At 38.2% G+C, this 13198-nt stretch overlaps 2 protein-coding genes across 11 annotated transcripts in view; both read left to right on the top strand.

The window, feature by feature from the left end:
• Window positions 1-7995, top strand: part of EPS15 (epidermal growth factor receptor pathway substrate 15) — a 72639-nt gene extending 64644 nt beyond the window's left edge. For 5 of the 9 annotated variants that reach the window (XM_080406249.1, XM_080406248.1, XM_080406250.1 and 2 more), the window contains 4 exons: window positions 558-634; window positions 1155-1317; window positions 3987-4165; window positions 6071-7995. In XM_080406249.1, coding sequence (XP_080262375.1) covers window positions 558-634; window positions 1155-1317; window positions 3987-4165; window positions 6071-6217 — 566 coding nt within the window. In that variant the 3' untranslated portion in view covers window positions 6218-7995. Of the gene's footprint in view, window positions 1-557; window positions 635-1154; window positions 1318-3986; window positions 4166-4916; window positions 5786-6070 lie in introns of those variants that run through there. The other 4 variants (XM_080406247.1, XM_080406251.1, XM_080406252.1 and 1 more) reach the window with 4 other exon arrangements.
• A 4351-nt stretch (window positions 7996-12346) lies between these two features.
• Window positions 12347-13198, top strand: part of TTC39A (tetratricopeptide repeat domain 39A) — a 59085-nt gene continuing 58233 nt past the window's right edge. The window contains exon 1 of one of the 2 annotated variants that reach the window (XM_080406283.1): window positions 12347-12684. Coding sequence is in view for 1 of the 2 variants with exons in the window: in XM_080406281.1 (XP_080262407.1) it covers window positions 13143-13183 (41 nt within the window). In the remaining variant the exon portion in view is untranslated. Of the gene's footprint in view, window positions 12685-12711; window positions 13184-13198 lie in introns of those variants that run through there. The other variant, XM_080406281.1, reaches the window with a different exon arrangement.

Genomic DNA, 13198 nt, shown 5'->3' on the forward strand with positions numbered 1-13198 from the left:
GCACTCCTTACTTGACAGTAGAATAGCAGGTTTTACATATCTTGAGGCACAGAAGAATGACAGGGTACTGTTGAATTAGACTGAGAAGATATGAGGTTTAGATACTTCATTCCATAAGTGGGCATACAGTCAGAGGTGAGCTGTTGTTCATGTTCATGTATACGTCTGCATATGTATATTTATGGGTGTATGCACACAAAAAATACCTCTGTGTGTATACATGCATGTATTTCAGCAGAACATCCAGTAGTATGGTTATGTGATTACTTTCAGTGGAATGTAACTTTTTTTCATGTAGGAAATTAGAATACCAGTATTTCTTCTGAGTTGCTCCCTGTTCAGGAGAATTATTATTCTTAATGGGTAGTTAACAGTTTAAGAGTTTTTGTAACAGCTACTTACTAACTTGAAGCGCCCACCTCAGAATATTTCACTTGAATTAGTCTATGCTGCAAAATATGTAACAGCCACTTTTCTTGTTGTGGGATTTTTTTCAGTCTCTTTCATATTTAACTTTTCATTTCGTTCTCTTTGCTTGATTTGTATGTCTGTTTTAGCTACAGACCCTTTTGCCTCTCTGTTTGGAAACGAATCCTTTGGAAGTGGCTTTGCTGACTTCAGCGTGCTGTCAAAGGTAATGTGAAGCTACTGCTACTCATAGAAAATGCATGAAACTCTGCAGTGACAAGACATAGCTTACTCTCTCTAGCAACAGTTTCATTATGGTTTTGCCACTATAAAAGGATTACAATGGCTGACTTGCTTGAAAAAGAGTGTTTATAGTAAATTTTCCTGCAATTCCACTGTGAAGAATGCAATGTAATTCTTGTGGCTTTACAAGTATTTTCTCTATATTTGAAGTGATATTATAATTATTATTTTTTTTAATTTGCTGAGTTTAACAGCAAAAGTATGACTTTTGCATGTTTAACTACACTTGACTTTATATTGCTGTACACACTAACCATTCCTGACTTTTCTTTATTTTCAAGTCTCCTGGAATATGTGAATGATAATGTGTAAAACCAAACAAGATTGTTTTCTTTTTGTCGTAGTCCAGATTTTCAGTTCTAGATAAATACTGCATTGTTGAAAAAGGAAAGTATAACAGAATTGTACTGAAAACGTTTATGTTGCTGTTTTCTTTGTTGAAGGCCAACAATGAAGATCCCTTTAGCTCTTCCACATCAGGTTCTGTCAACCATGTGATCATAACTAAAAACCTATTTGAGGAACCACCAGCTAAAAATGAGGATGTTCCTCCTGCGTTGCCCCCTAAAACAGGAACTCCCACAAGGCCCTGTCCACCACCACCTGGTAAGAGCTGATACTGAGATGTTGTTAACTGTTAGCTGCTTCAATATTGGCAGCGAGACAATAATTATGAGGGGATGGTGAAGCATCTGAATTTAGAATTGAATGAGCAAAATGTGAAACAAGTCTGTTCCTGTTCCTGAGCTGGTTTCCTCAGAGTTAAATTTTGCATAATGTTTGGGATTGTAGGTTTTTTGAAGAGCGAAAGGATTTAGAAAACGGGGAAAAAATAGAGATTACTACAAGTATCTGCAAGAACATAGCATGGCTGCAGATTGAATGGTCGCTCATGTTATACACTGTGAATCTTGCATTAAGTTATGCTTACAGTGTGTTTTATCCACTGCAAAACTTCTGATTTTAATGCAAAATGAATTAAGTAGGGGTAAATGACTGTCTTGGGTTTTCAAATTAACTTTTTACAGGTGGCCTTGCCAGAGGTCTGTAGTAGTAAACCTGGCACAGGAAACTTGAGTTTACTACTAATACATTGGCTGTATTCTGTTCAGTGATAGCAGGGTCCTCTGGCCTACTCTGTGACACAAACCATTCTGCTTTCCAGAAAAGGCCATGGTTATCAAAGATAACACCACCTTCTTGCAGTTGCAACAAGCCCATGTACAACAGACTCCTTACTCTCAGGGTTTTCTTTTGCATAGATTTGAAATTATATTATTAGTATTCCTTTTTAAGGTTCTGTCCTTTGTTTCATTTTCTTTAAAAACTATTGCATCATTTTTTTCCACTACTATGCTATATGGATGAAACAGGGTGTCTGGAAGACTGTAGTGTGAAACTTTAACATGTATTCTTTTTTCTTTTTTTTTTTTTTTCCTTCTCAAAAGAGGAACAGTATAGGAGTATTAAAATTTAGTATTAAACTCAGCTGTTCAGTTTCTAATGTTGGTGTGGGATCTGGTTCATGCTTATGCCTTGCAATTAATTGGTTTCATTGTAAACAAAATTAAAACAGGTGACATGACAAGTGATGATAAATTGAATCATAGAATCATTTAGGTTGGAAAAGACCTTTGAGATCATCAAGTGCAACCATTAACTCAGGACTGAATGTTTGATAGTGTTTCCTCTTATTGTGGTCCTTATTTAAAACAAAAAGAGGATTTCTGACTTCATGGTATGGGAGTGGCTATGTGTACAGATCCATTTTTAGAATATGTGGATTCTAAAGCTTCTAGTGGTGGGACAACAGCAACCTTATCAATAGATAACTAGAGAGAAGTAGCCTGTTTTGATTTGCACATACTAAATATGATACTGTGGTTATCTCGATAACCATTCCCAACAAACTTTTCCTAATGGAAATAAAAAATGGAGATACTTAAGTGTTTTTGGTTTTAATTACTGCCTTGGTGTGATTCAAAACATTTATTTTTCAAATAAATGCCCCAATACCTTTCTCTTAATTCTTCACGCTGCTGGAAAGCGTGCAGAAGGGCTATTTCCTTGCTTCTGAAATCCCTTTCCTGTCTAAATACTTATAAACACCCCCATTTCATGAAAAATATCACCAAAAAATGGGCAGATTTGAAGACTGTTTTGTATTCTTACAATTATTAAGCCTTCCCATGCAGAAATAAAATTCCCAGGATGTCATATGGAGCTGCTTCTCCCACATTATTCAAGAAATAGACATACATTGTTTGCCACTATTAGAACATGATCAGTGAGTGAGAGCTATCATGGCAAGCTTACCTGGGAAGTGTGCAAGTAAATCGTATATTCCTGAGGGAGTATTCTCTAAGTCATTGTCAAATTAGAATCTCTTTTGGTCTATGGAAGAATTTTTAGACTAAATTGCAATAGTGATATGTAAAATAAGAAGCACTTGAGTTAGATTCTGCAGTTTTAATGTAAAATGGCAACAGAAGCACTTGCTGAACCTGCTAGTTGAATGCAAGAAACTGCAATGAAACCTTTTCTGTAAGCAGTAACATATGGAGAGAATGGTGGGATGAAATTCATCTCAACTGTTCTTGGAAGAATTTGGGTTAATGTCCTGAAAGGTGTTGAAAGCTGACTGGGGTTAAGCTGAAAAAAGAACAAGATAACTGGGAGCTTGTGCCTGATGCTGTTACATATGCGACTACTTAGGCAAGGATTAACAAAATAGTTAAACTTGTGATTGCTTGCTATCATATTCCTTTGTTCTGTTAGTTTAAAAACTATAGAGATTCCAGCTGTTAGCATAGTGAGGGGACACAGTGTTTTAAGGACTTACAAATATATTTCTAGTCTCTGAATGGAATTGTGTTAACTTGATCCAGACAAATATGATAAAAGAGCATTGTTGGAATGATCACTGGCAGTTGATAAGCAGAAGAAAAAAATACTGTGCTGATAGAATAGGGGCTCAAAACTGTTAGAAATTCCTTCCCAAAATAACTAGTATTTTCATTATTCCTTAGAATTAGTATATTCAAGAACTGTGTTCTTGAACCATTAACATATGTGTGTTCCTTTTCACCTGATTACCCTTTAAGAAACTGGACCATGCCCTGATTTTTTAAATTGGCAACCCTTCCTCTGAAGTCATTGCAGCTCCACTAAGTTCACTAGAAGAGGTTGCATTCCAAGTAGCTTTTGAATTTGTTTCTTTTTGGCATGTTATTACCTGCTATCTTAAATTCATTTTAAATTCATTTTAATCTAAGGGAAAAGACCTATCAATCAAATAGACTCTTCAGATTCCTTTAAACCGAGCGATCCATTTCAGCCTTTCCCTACCCCAGACATTCCCAAAGAACAAGAAGCAGATCTATTCTGTGATCCATTTGCTCCCACCAGCATCAGTAAAGAGGCTGACCCCAACAATTTTGCAAACTTCAGTACTGTGAGTAAACACTTTTTACATTTGTTTCAGTATAATGACAGCTTTGAATTGTTCACACTGAAGTCTTCAGTCTAATTTAAAATATTAAAACATATCCCATGTACAAAAGGGATCTTGCTTCCAGTTGAAACAGTATTTACAGCTGAGGCTGTCCTAAAACAAAATACTGCAAAATGTTGTAGTTTAATGTTTAAATTGCATTGGTTTTGTGAGTGTTTTCATGGAGGCCTCCTAGCTTTTAGACAATAGGACTTCTAAAATATCTGTGCTCTAGGGTTTATCAGTTTTCTCAAAGCATGCAGCAGATTTAAATTGTGCATCTAAAACAAGAACACTGTTAACAATCCAATTAAAAATAAACTAAAAGGTGTGATTTTAATTTAGCTGTCACTGAACTGTTTGGTCATAATTTTAATGTACTGAAATATTGATAAACAGCCTCATAACAGTGTAAGTTAATGAAATATAATTTGGTGAGTTTTGAATGGCTAGTAAATTCCAAACTTATGTACAATGAAGTAAAAAGTAGTAAGTGTCTCTTTATAACCAGAATCCATTTCATAGAAGTCGTGGTGTCCAAGCAGTAGAAGCAAATCTAAAGGTTTGTGCATGCCTATATCTATTATTTTTTTCTTTTGGGCTTTTGCAAGTAGGAGTTTTGAAAGGCATCATCTCACTTTCAAGCTTGATACCTGTTAAATGCCATTTGCATTTACAGTATCTTGATCATACTGCTTTTTTTTATTTTCAGGCCTAATAAACTGTATGCTTGATTGAAGTAAACTGAGGATTGACAGGCTCTCAAAATTGACTTGCACTGGTTGATGTGTCTTGTAGCATGATAATTTCTGAAATGCTGTTATTGATTGCTTTTATTAGTGAGAGGGGCTGAGAAGCCAGTTTGGAGGAGAGAATGTGAAATGTGGAGGAGAAAGCAAAAATGTTCATTGTCTTTTGAAGGAAAAAGTATTCCTTTCCAGCTGCAATTACTGAAAATACTAAGTGAACTATGGAGAAAACTCAAGCTTTTCTACATTTATTTGCCAAAGCAGCAGCTCAAAGCAGAAACTAGCTGGAGTATGTTGTAACTGTTTCAAACTTAACGTGGGGACATTCATGAAGACAAGGGCTTCACCTACCTCTTAGTTTTTCTGCATGCTGACAAGAAACAAACTTTGTCTTAAATAAAATACAAAAGATTATCCTAATACCCTTAACTGTCTGATTTATAATCATTGTACCGCAGAAATTTAGTTCACGTTCTGTTCACATCAATATACGTGGAAATAATCGGTTCTTTTGTTTTGTTGCTTTTTTTTCTCTTGTATCACACTGACTTTTCTCTGTATTACTACTAGGCTTCTAACCGTATGGTTACCTTATTATTTTGCTGTTTCTTGGCAGAATTATTTTCTGTCTACACAACTAAAACAGTCATTCTACAGCTAATTCTTTGCAATCATTGTCACCTGGAAAAATCACCTCTAATGAAAGAAGGGTAAATCAGGATGTCCCACTGTATGGATAGGGGTGTATTTTGCAAAATGTTCTCCCGATTTATTCAAAATTTTTCTTGTATAGACTGTTTTTAATCCAAAATAAAATCAAATTTTAATTATAGCACTTTCGACTCAGTAACTTCTTTGAAACAATACAGAATTTTTGAAACATGGCGTATTTGATAAAAATACATCAATTGGATGGCTTCAATGCAGTTCTTAAATGTTAAACCTTAGACTAAGCTAATCTTAATAGTGTATTAAAATTAAAAAACAGGTAGTATTTGAAGACTAGAATATATAGAATTTTTAAAAAAACTATAATTGTACCTTAAATCAAGGACTTGGGCAGTGTTAGTTATCATTGTATTATTAATCTGGTTTATTTTGTCTTTTAAAAATGCAGTATTCTACTGAGGAAGACATGATTGAATGGGCTAAGAGGGAAAGTGAGAGAGAAGAGAAAGAAAGATTGGCAAGACTAAAACAGCAAGAGCAAGAAGACTTGGAACTGGCTATTGCACTCAGTAAATCTGAAATATCAGAAGCATGAAGTTTAGAATAAGATTTTTGTCTCACGTCAACTGTTTTGTCCCTCTTCCTGAATACCTAATGTATTTAAATGTTAATCAGAAAATACATATATTCAAGAAAACTATGAAAGGTTTTTAATTTCTGAAAGTGTTGTGAATGTTTCTGCTGAATTCAATCCTTTTGGTTATTGTTTGAATAACTGTTAAGTTTAGCATTCAGTTTCTCTCAAGTTTTCAGGCGAACAAAGTACTTTCCCAGCTGTAAGCAAATCAGTTTAAAATGCAGATAGTGAGATTGTAGTTGGACTGTAATCTGTCAGCAGTTGGTAATTGAGCATAAAGTGAATATAGCAATTATTCTGTCGTGGCTGACTGTCTCCCATCAAGCAGTTAGTCATTTGAAACATTTTGTCCTTCTAAAGAGATTTTAGTAATGTCAGAGTTGTGGAGTGCTTCATTTTATATGTATGCATATAGATTTTTCTCTTTATTGAAGATTCTACTTTTGGATTTGAAATAACAATCTTCATGGAATCTAAGTCAGAAAGGGTGTGTCTTTCTGAAAACTTTAATGCTTTTCTTGCATGGTCATAGTTTTTAAGAACAGACCTGTTATTTTGTTTTATAAAGCAGTTAAGTTGAAGATTCACATGCATCTGCTGTTGGCCAAGATGACTGTCAAATTGTGAGACCTCACTGCTGTTTGGGCCACTTTTGCCTGTGAAATATGCAGCTGAACTGGCAAGTTAATAAGTTCAATTTGAAATAAGATTGAGAATAGAAAGAAAAAACAGGTAGTCTGATTTTATTTTATTTTTTACCACGTTTGTTTTCTGTATATGTAATTTATTGAATGCCAACTGATAGTTGCACCTTAAACTGAATAATTTCTGAATGGTCACTGAGTCAGAGTAGGATTGATAGAATGTTAATGAAAGTAACTTAATGAAAATAACTTATTGTTCATTTTGAAAGAACTCTTTTCTGGAGAATCAGTTTCATTAAATTAATTCCCCAAAGAATAATCTTTTTGCCCTATCTAAGAAAAATGGATGGCAGCAGCATAAACATCAAGAGATTGTTTTGTTGTTTGTGGTTTTTTTTCTTGCACTTTTAACCTGTGGTATTTCTGTAGAGGAAATGGAAGTGTTTCAACACACAGCACTGGGGAGGGAAGGGGGAGAACTCGGCCATGCTTCAGTATATTAAAGCTCTTCCCGTTACCTATCAATGCTGCTGTTGCACAAGTTTGTATTTTTCAATTTTTTCAGGAAAAATGGGTAACCGGACTGGGATTTTTTTTTTCTTTTGCACTGGGAAATGAGCATTTAAACACCTGCTCAAAAAAGTAACTTAAAATTTTGCAAGTATTAAATAGTTAATAACTTATCTATACATCTTTGTAATGAGTGTACACTAATCTTGCAAATCGTATGCTTAACTGGATTACATACTTTCTTAACTTTTGTTAAAAATGTATACTCAGTGGACCAACACAATATTATATGTATATATTATATATATATTCCTGCTTTCCTTTATGGAATTTAAAGTTTTGAGTCATTTGATGTTACATTTCATGTTACTGACTCTGACTATAGTACTTTTACCCAGACTACCAACAAACCACTGCTGTGAGCTAAATGGCATTACTTTATGAAGTTTTAACTGTTTGTTTTGGTTTTTTTTAAATTTGTTCAGGTGGGATTAGCCTCTATTTATAGACTTCCCTTTTGTTTAAAAATTCTAACAATAGCCTGTAATTATGAAGAAATAAAGTTTAAGTACATATGTGTGACCTGTTTGCCTATCTTTTCGAAAGGGTGCCATGAGCTGTAAAGTGACATGTAAATGTAATGCAAACAGTATAAACTGTTCTGACTTGTGGTCTGATGGGAGCAGGTTAATTTTTAGAGAAAAAAAGTTCCCTGAATCTTGAGGTCAGCTGAAGTGCACGCTAATCCCAGCTGTCACTGGCTTCATTAGGAGTTGTGGCAGCTTCAAAGAAAACCAAAGCCGTTCTCATCCAAGGATTTTTTTTGCCTGTACAAGGGTTGCAAAGCCCAGATGTTTAGATACTTAAGATTTATCTGTGAAGATAAATCAGTGTCCTTTACTGGCTGCTGTCAACATACTGGGCTTAAGAAACCTTTAGTTTGACCCAGCATATGTGATTGTTCCAAATATGTCTGGCAGCATAGTATCTCCTCTATGTCAAGGAATAGAGTACCAAGGAATAAAGGTTTAGGAGTCCCAACAACCATTTACATGTGTCTTTGATCCTTTTGTTACAGTAGTGCTAGGTTTTAATATACTCATTTAAGTGGACCTAAATTGCTTTGCCTATTTTCTTTTAATGAGACATCAGTTGGATTAGGCAACATAGTATCTTCATTAATTTTTCCAGGTTCACACACACTTCTGAGGCTATTTGAAACCTTCTGTGGGCTCTCCACTTTTTTCCTTTTGTGCCGCGTCAAGTTTCCGTCTTGGGCACACTTTGCCTTGGATTGTGCTGCTTTCAACCCTCTCTCCCCCCTCCAAAGCGGGTGCAATCCATTTAGCTCTTTGTCATGAAACTGAAGATGGTTGCTAATCATCCTGAATAATCTGATATCCTCTTCTCACTGCCTTTCTCTAACTTCCTATATGGTGAAGTTCTGTGTCGTGTGAAAGTTCCTATTGCATTCACAGAATAGCATTGCACTCAAAAGAGTAAAGAGATTATCTAATGCCTAGCAGATGAATTGGTCAATTGAGTTAACTTGCATTGGAAATGTAGCTGAAGCAGCTTAACTAGAAACTATTGGAAGAACGTACTGGGCATTAATGTTAAGTCTGTTGCATTGTCTGAAGTATTGACAAGGAATAAAATGGCAATAAAGGTGCTTAATGAGGGAACTGAAATACCAGGTTGAGTGGAGTTCCCTAAAATGCCATTTGCTTCAGCATGGTGGACTTTAAGCCAGGAGACAGTATTCTCTGTCACAGAGAATACTAACCCTTCTGCTTACTACTTAAAAGCTGTTGTGTTAGACCTTGATGTTGGATTTACCAGTTTCTTTGGTTTATGTGGACTTCATTGCCATCCTTTGCCACCTGACACACCTGCTGGTTGTCACCCTTTCACAGAAATAACATCCGGCTGTCAGAGCTATGTGGCCAAGTGTTTTTTCCCCCACTAACTTCTCAGTGGTTTCATTTAGCTATTTGACTGTTTCTGAATTTGGATATTGAGCAAAATTATAACTTCAGTATGGGAATGTTTTAGTCATGCTTTAGCCTGAATCTTCAAAGTGATTGTGTGCACGGAAGTGCAACCTTGTGGTTTTGCAGTACTGATAGAATGACATATTTAGATATCATAGAGTCTACAGGTTTAATTTATAGAAGGTTAAAACTGGAAAAGGAACGGGCCTGTTCAAAACATTAGCCATGGAAGTCATACATCTTCTCTTTATGGAGTTCCATATCATGTCAGTGAATACTCTTGAATTTAATTACACTGTTAATTAGAGTGAACACAAAGGTTGGCTCTCAGATGCATCCACTTTTTATCATAACAAGGAAGAGGGTTTGTTTGCCTTGTGCAATTATAAAACACAAGACAATGTCAAGTTAAAAGCAGATAATCAACAGTTTGTACTGGAAGTAGGCAATAATTTTCCCAGATTGAAGAACTTTCTTGGCGCAAGTTTGAAACTTACTGTCTTGGTAGGTAGAGTGGAGCTTTAGTTACCTCTATGAGTGTTACTGAATTCTTGAACTCTCTGCAGTATTGTGCTTCCAGGGAGCTATGAGGCTAAAATGAAGAAAGCTGCTGCCTGCACTCATTGCAGAACTGTAGCTCAGTACCCATGCAGGAAGGGAAGACAGCACAATGTTAAGGAGTTTCTTATGTGGAGATAAGTCAGGGAAGGGAAAAAAGAAAGTAAAAATATGCGCTTGTGGACTGATAGATGAGGATGAGAATCCCTTGTGGGTTTTTGTGGGAACCTTCACAGTGAATTTTGGCCTGTGTCTGTTATCGTAGAAAAATGGGAAAGAATTTTTAATTTGTCAGGTGACAAGCCCTCAAGTCTAGGTCAGTAATACCCTGAAACAGAAGTCATTTTCATCTGCAGTCTGTTTAAAGAAACATGAATATCAAAAAATACAGAAACACTACCAGCTGCATTGCCATCCTTGCTCAGAATACTTAAGAATTCCTGTTGTGCTGAAATTGAGAGAACTAGAGCTGGTAGGACCTTAGACTTTAAACTGCAAACAAAAAGCATTAGTTTTTAAAGCAGGTGATCAGGTAGCTATCTGATAGAGGGGGGAAATGCTCCATTGTTTGGATGTGTGTTGAAGAGGTCAGGATGTTGTTTCTAGTTATCTCTTGCTGATTTAATAAATGATTTTGGACAAACCACTTGTTAATGCTAATCTGTTTCCTCTTTTCTAAGAGGCAGTGGGTTTGATAGCATGTTATGTAAGTACTGTAATTGGAAAGACAGTCTCGTGGAGAGTAAAATGAATTTTATCCCATTTTACTTGTGTGTATCCTATAGGTAGGAGAGATGTTTTAAGGTGTTTCCTCTGTTAGTATAAGCAGCCAGTTGCACCGCCAGGACTATACAAATAACTGGAAACAGATTAGGAATTTAATAGAAGTGCTGCTTTGCACAAGATATTTGCTGGAGGATTTACTTTGGTGATAATACAGGGTGAAATTCTTACCTTTTGACTTCAGAGGTCTGTCCCACCTGGCACTGGCCAGCAAGAGATCCTTGTAACAGTGTCTGCAAACTGTCAGTGACAGTTCCCGTGTCAATGAAAGGATTCATCCTGATCCACTTAGACTGATTTTCCTGTGTGGACAGATCATTATTTATTCTGTTGAGACTATGTAGCATTTAATTTCTTGTATTCAAAGCCAAAAGGTCTTTAGGATTGTTTCCCACGGAATGCAGTCTCTCTTGAGGTGTTACATGAACAGGTGTGGTGACTTACACAGAAAAAAATAATTTTGAAAGGCTCAATTTATTTTTTAGCTAAAATCCTTCTTGTAGATTATTTAAATACTTACCTGAAGCTCTGTTAATAGCTCTTTATTCTTAAATGCTCTTTTGTAACATAGACTAGGATCTTCAGGTTCCAGACAGTTCTGAGGAGTTTGGAGTATGAATCCCATCTTGGTCCCACACCCAGTAATAACTTTCACTGAATAAATTACTTGGTTGAGGTTGAAACCAGTGGCCCAGAATCCTGAAAAGGATGTATGTAAAAGTACTAGTTGAATGTTAGAGTCATAGAATTAAATTCTCTCATTTTCCTTAATATGCTATTAATTTATCTTAAAATATTTATTTTTCTGTCTGATATTAAAAGCATAATCATTCTGTTAGTGAACATACAATAATATGCTCAGGAGAGTAACTAACTTGAATTGCGTTTAAGCTAAGGATGCAAATTTGTCCTTCTGTTTTAGCTTTTTCAGCTTTGTCCCTAAAACATAGAGTTCCTAGAAGCTGCAAAAAGCAATTTAGAGTATATTCTAGGGTGGTTCTTAATAAAAAATGTTCTTTAGGTGTAATGTGACTGGCTGTTGCAAATGGGCTGTGTCCAAAGTGCAGAACTACACAGCAAGTCTCTCGCCATTATGAAAGCTGTGAGCTGGAACACATGAGTTTCACAATTCAAAAACCGAGATGTATGTGACTAGGTATTTGATGCTGAAGAATGTGGGGTTTGCACCTGTACCATAATAGCTGTGTGAAGGTGCTTGTCGCCGCTCCTTACAGCATCCCTCATTGATCTTAAGTGTTTGAGACTGTTGCATCTAAACATCTCTCGTTGAATCTAAAATGTTTAATAAGAAAATAATGATTTTTTTGCCTGTTGTCATGCTAAAGTGTCATGCTTAAGTTGATCAGCTGTCTCAGGCTTCTCTCTCACCACAGCTGCGCCCCGTGCACTGGCGCGTGCGGTGGGCCCGCCGCCTGCCTCTCCTTCTGCACATCACGAGCCACATTCTCAGTGTTCAGCTAATAAATTCTTTTTTTAACCGTAGCACGCCCTTTGTTCCCATTAACTTGCCCATTGTTTCCGTATGCCAGCCCAGCCCTCCTGTTTGCCCTGCCGCTCCCTGCGTGCTGTGCCTCGGCCCCCTCACCGCCGAACCCTGGGGCTGCAGGGCTGGTATAATACACATCATGGGCAAATCAGAACCATTTTTTTTTTCCAGTATTGCGTATCTGTTTCTAATTTCAATTGGTTTAACTCCTTTTTAACTCAGTTTATGAAGATTTTTTTTTTAAATACAGATGCATGGCAAGTGCAAAGGCCCGCTGGGCGTTGTGGCTGGCTGAGGGCTCCACCCGGGCAAACACTTCTTGGAAGCAGGCTGGTAGGGAGTGCGGGAGAGCTCAGAACTTGGCTAAATACGGGTTTTATTTTGCTCCTGTTCTTTCTCAGGAGGAGTTAATGGCTCTGGCTGCAGCAGGTAACAGCACTGAGGCGCGCTCCCCCCGGGCGGCCGGCGGGGCCGCCTGGGCTCAGGGCGGGCCTCCCTCCCTCCTCCCTTCCCTCTCCTCCGCCAGCAGCCGCCGCAAACCCGCTGTCCCCCACGGCGGCGGCCCCGCGTCCTGCACCGGCACGGCGGGACGTGCCGGACGGTCCCAGCCGCCTCACCGTAACCCGTGCCCGAGGCACCCCCCGCGCCCTGTCCGGGGCGGGCGGCGGGGCGGGCGCTGCCGCAGCCGCTCACCTGCGGGGGCGGCCCCTCCGCCGGGGCCCGGCCCTGCCCGAACATGCGCCGAGGCTCGCCGCTGCTTCACACCATGCGAGGTGGCTGCGGCTGCCGCCGGCATCGGGGAACAGCAGCAGCACCGCCGCCAGCCCTCGGCGCCGGCCTCCCCTCCCGCAGCTCCGGGAGCCGGGGCCGCCCTTCCCGACGCCTCCATGGACTCCCGCGCGGCCAACAGCGGGAGCGGCGACGCGCGGTACGGGGGGGGGCG

Source organism: Falco punctatus (genome assembly GCF_963210335.1).
Source record: "Falco punctatus genome assembly, chromosome: 11".
Taxonomy (NCBI): Eukaryota; Metazoa; Chordata; class Aves; order Falconiformes; family Falconidae; genus Falco; species Falco punctatus.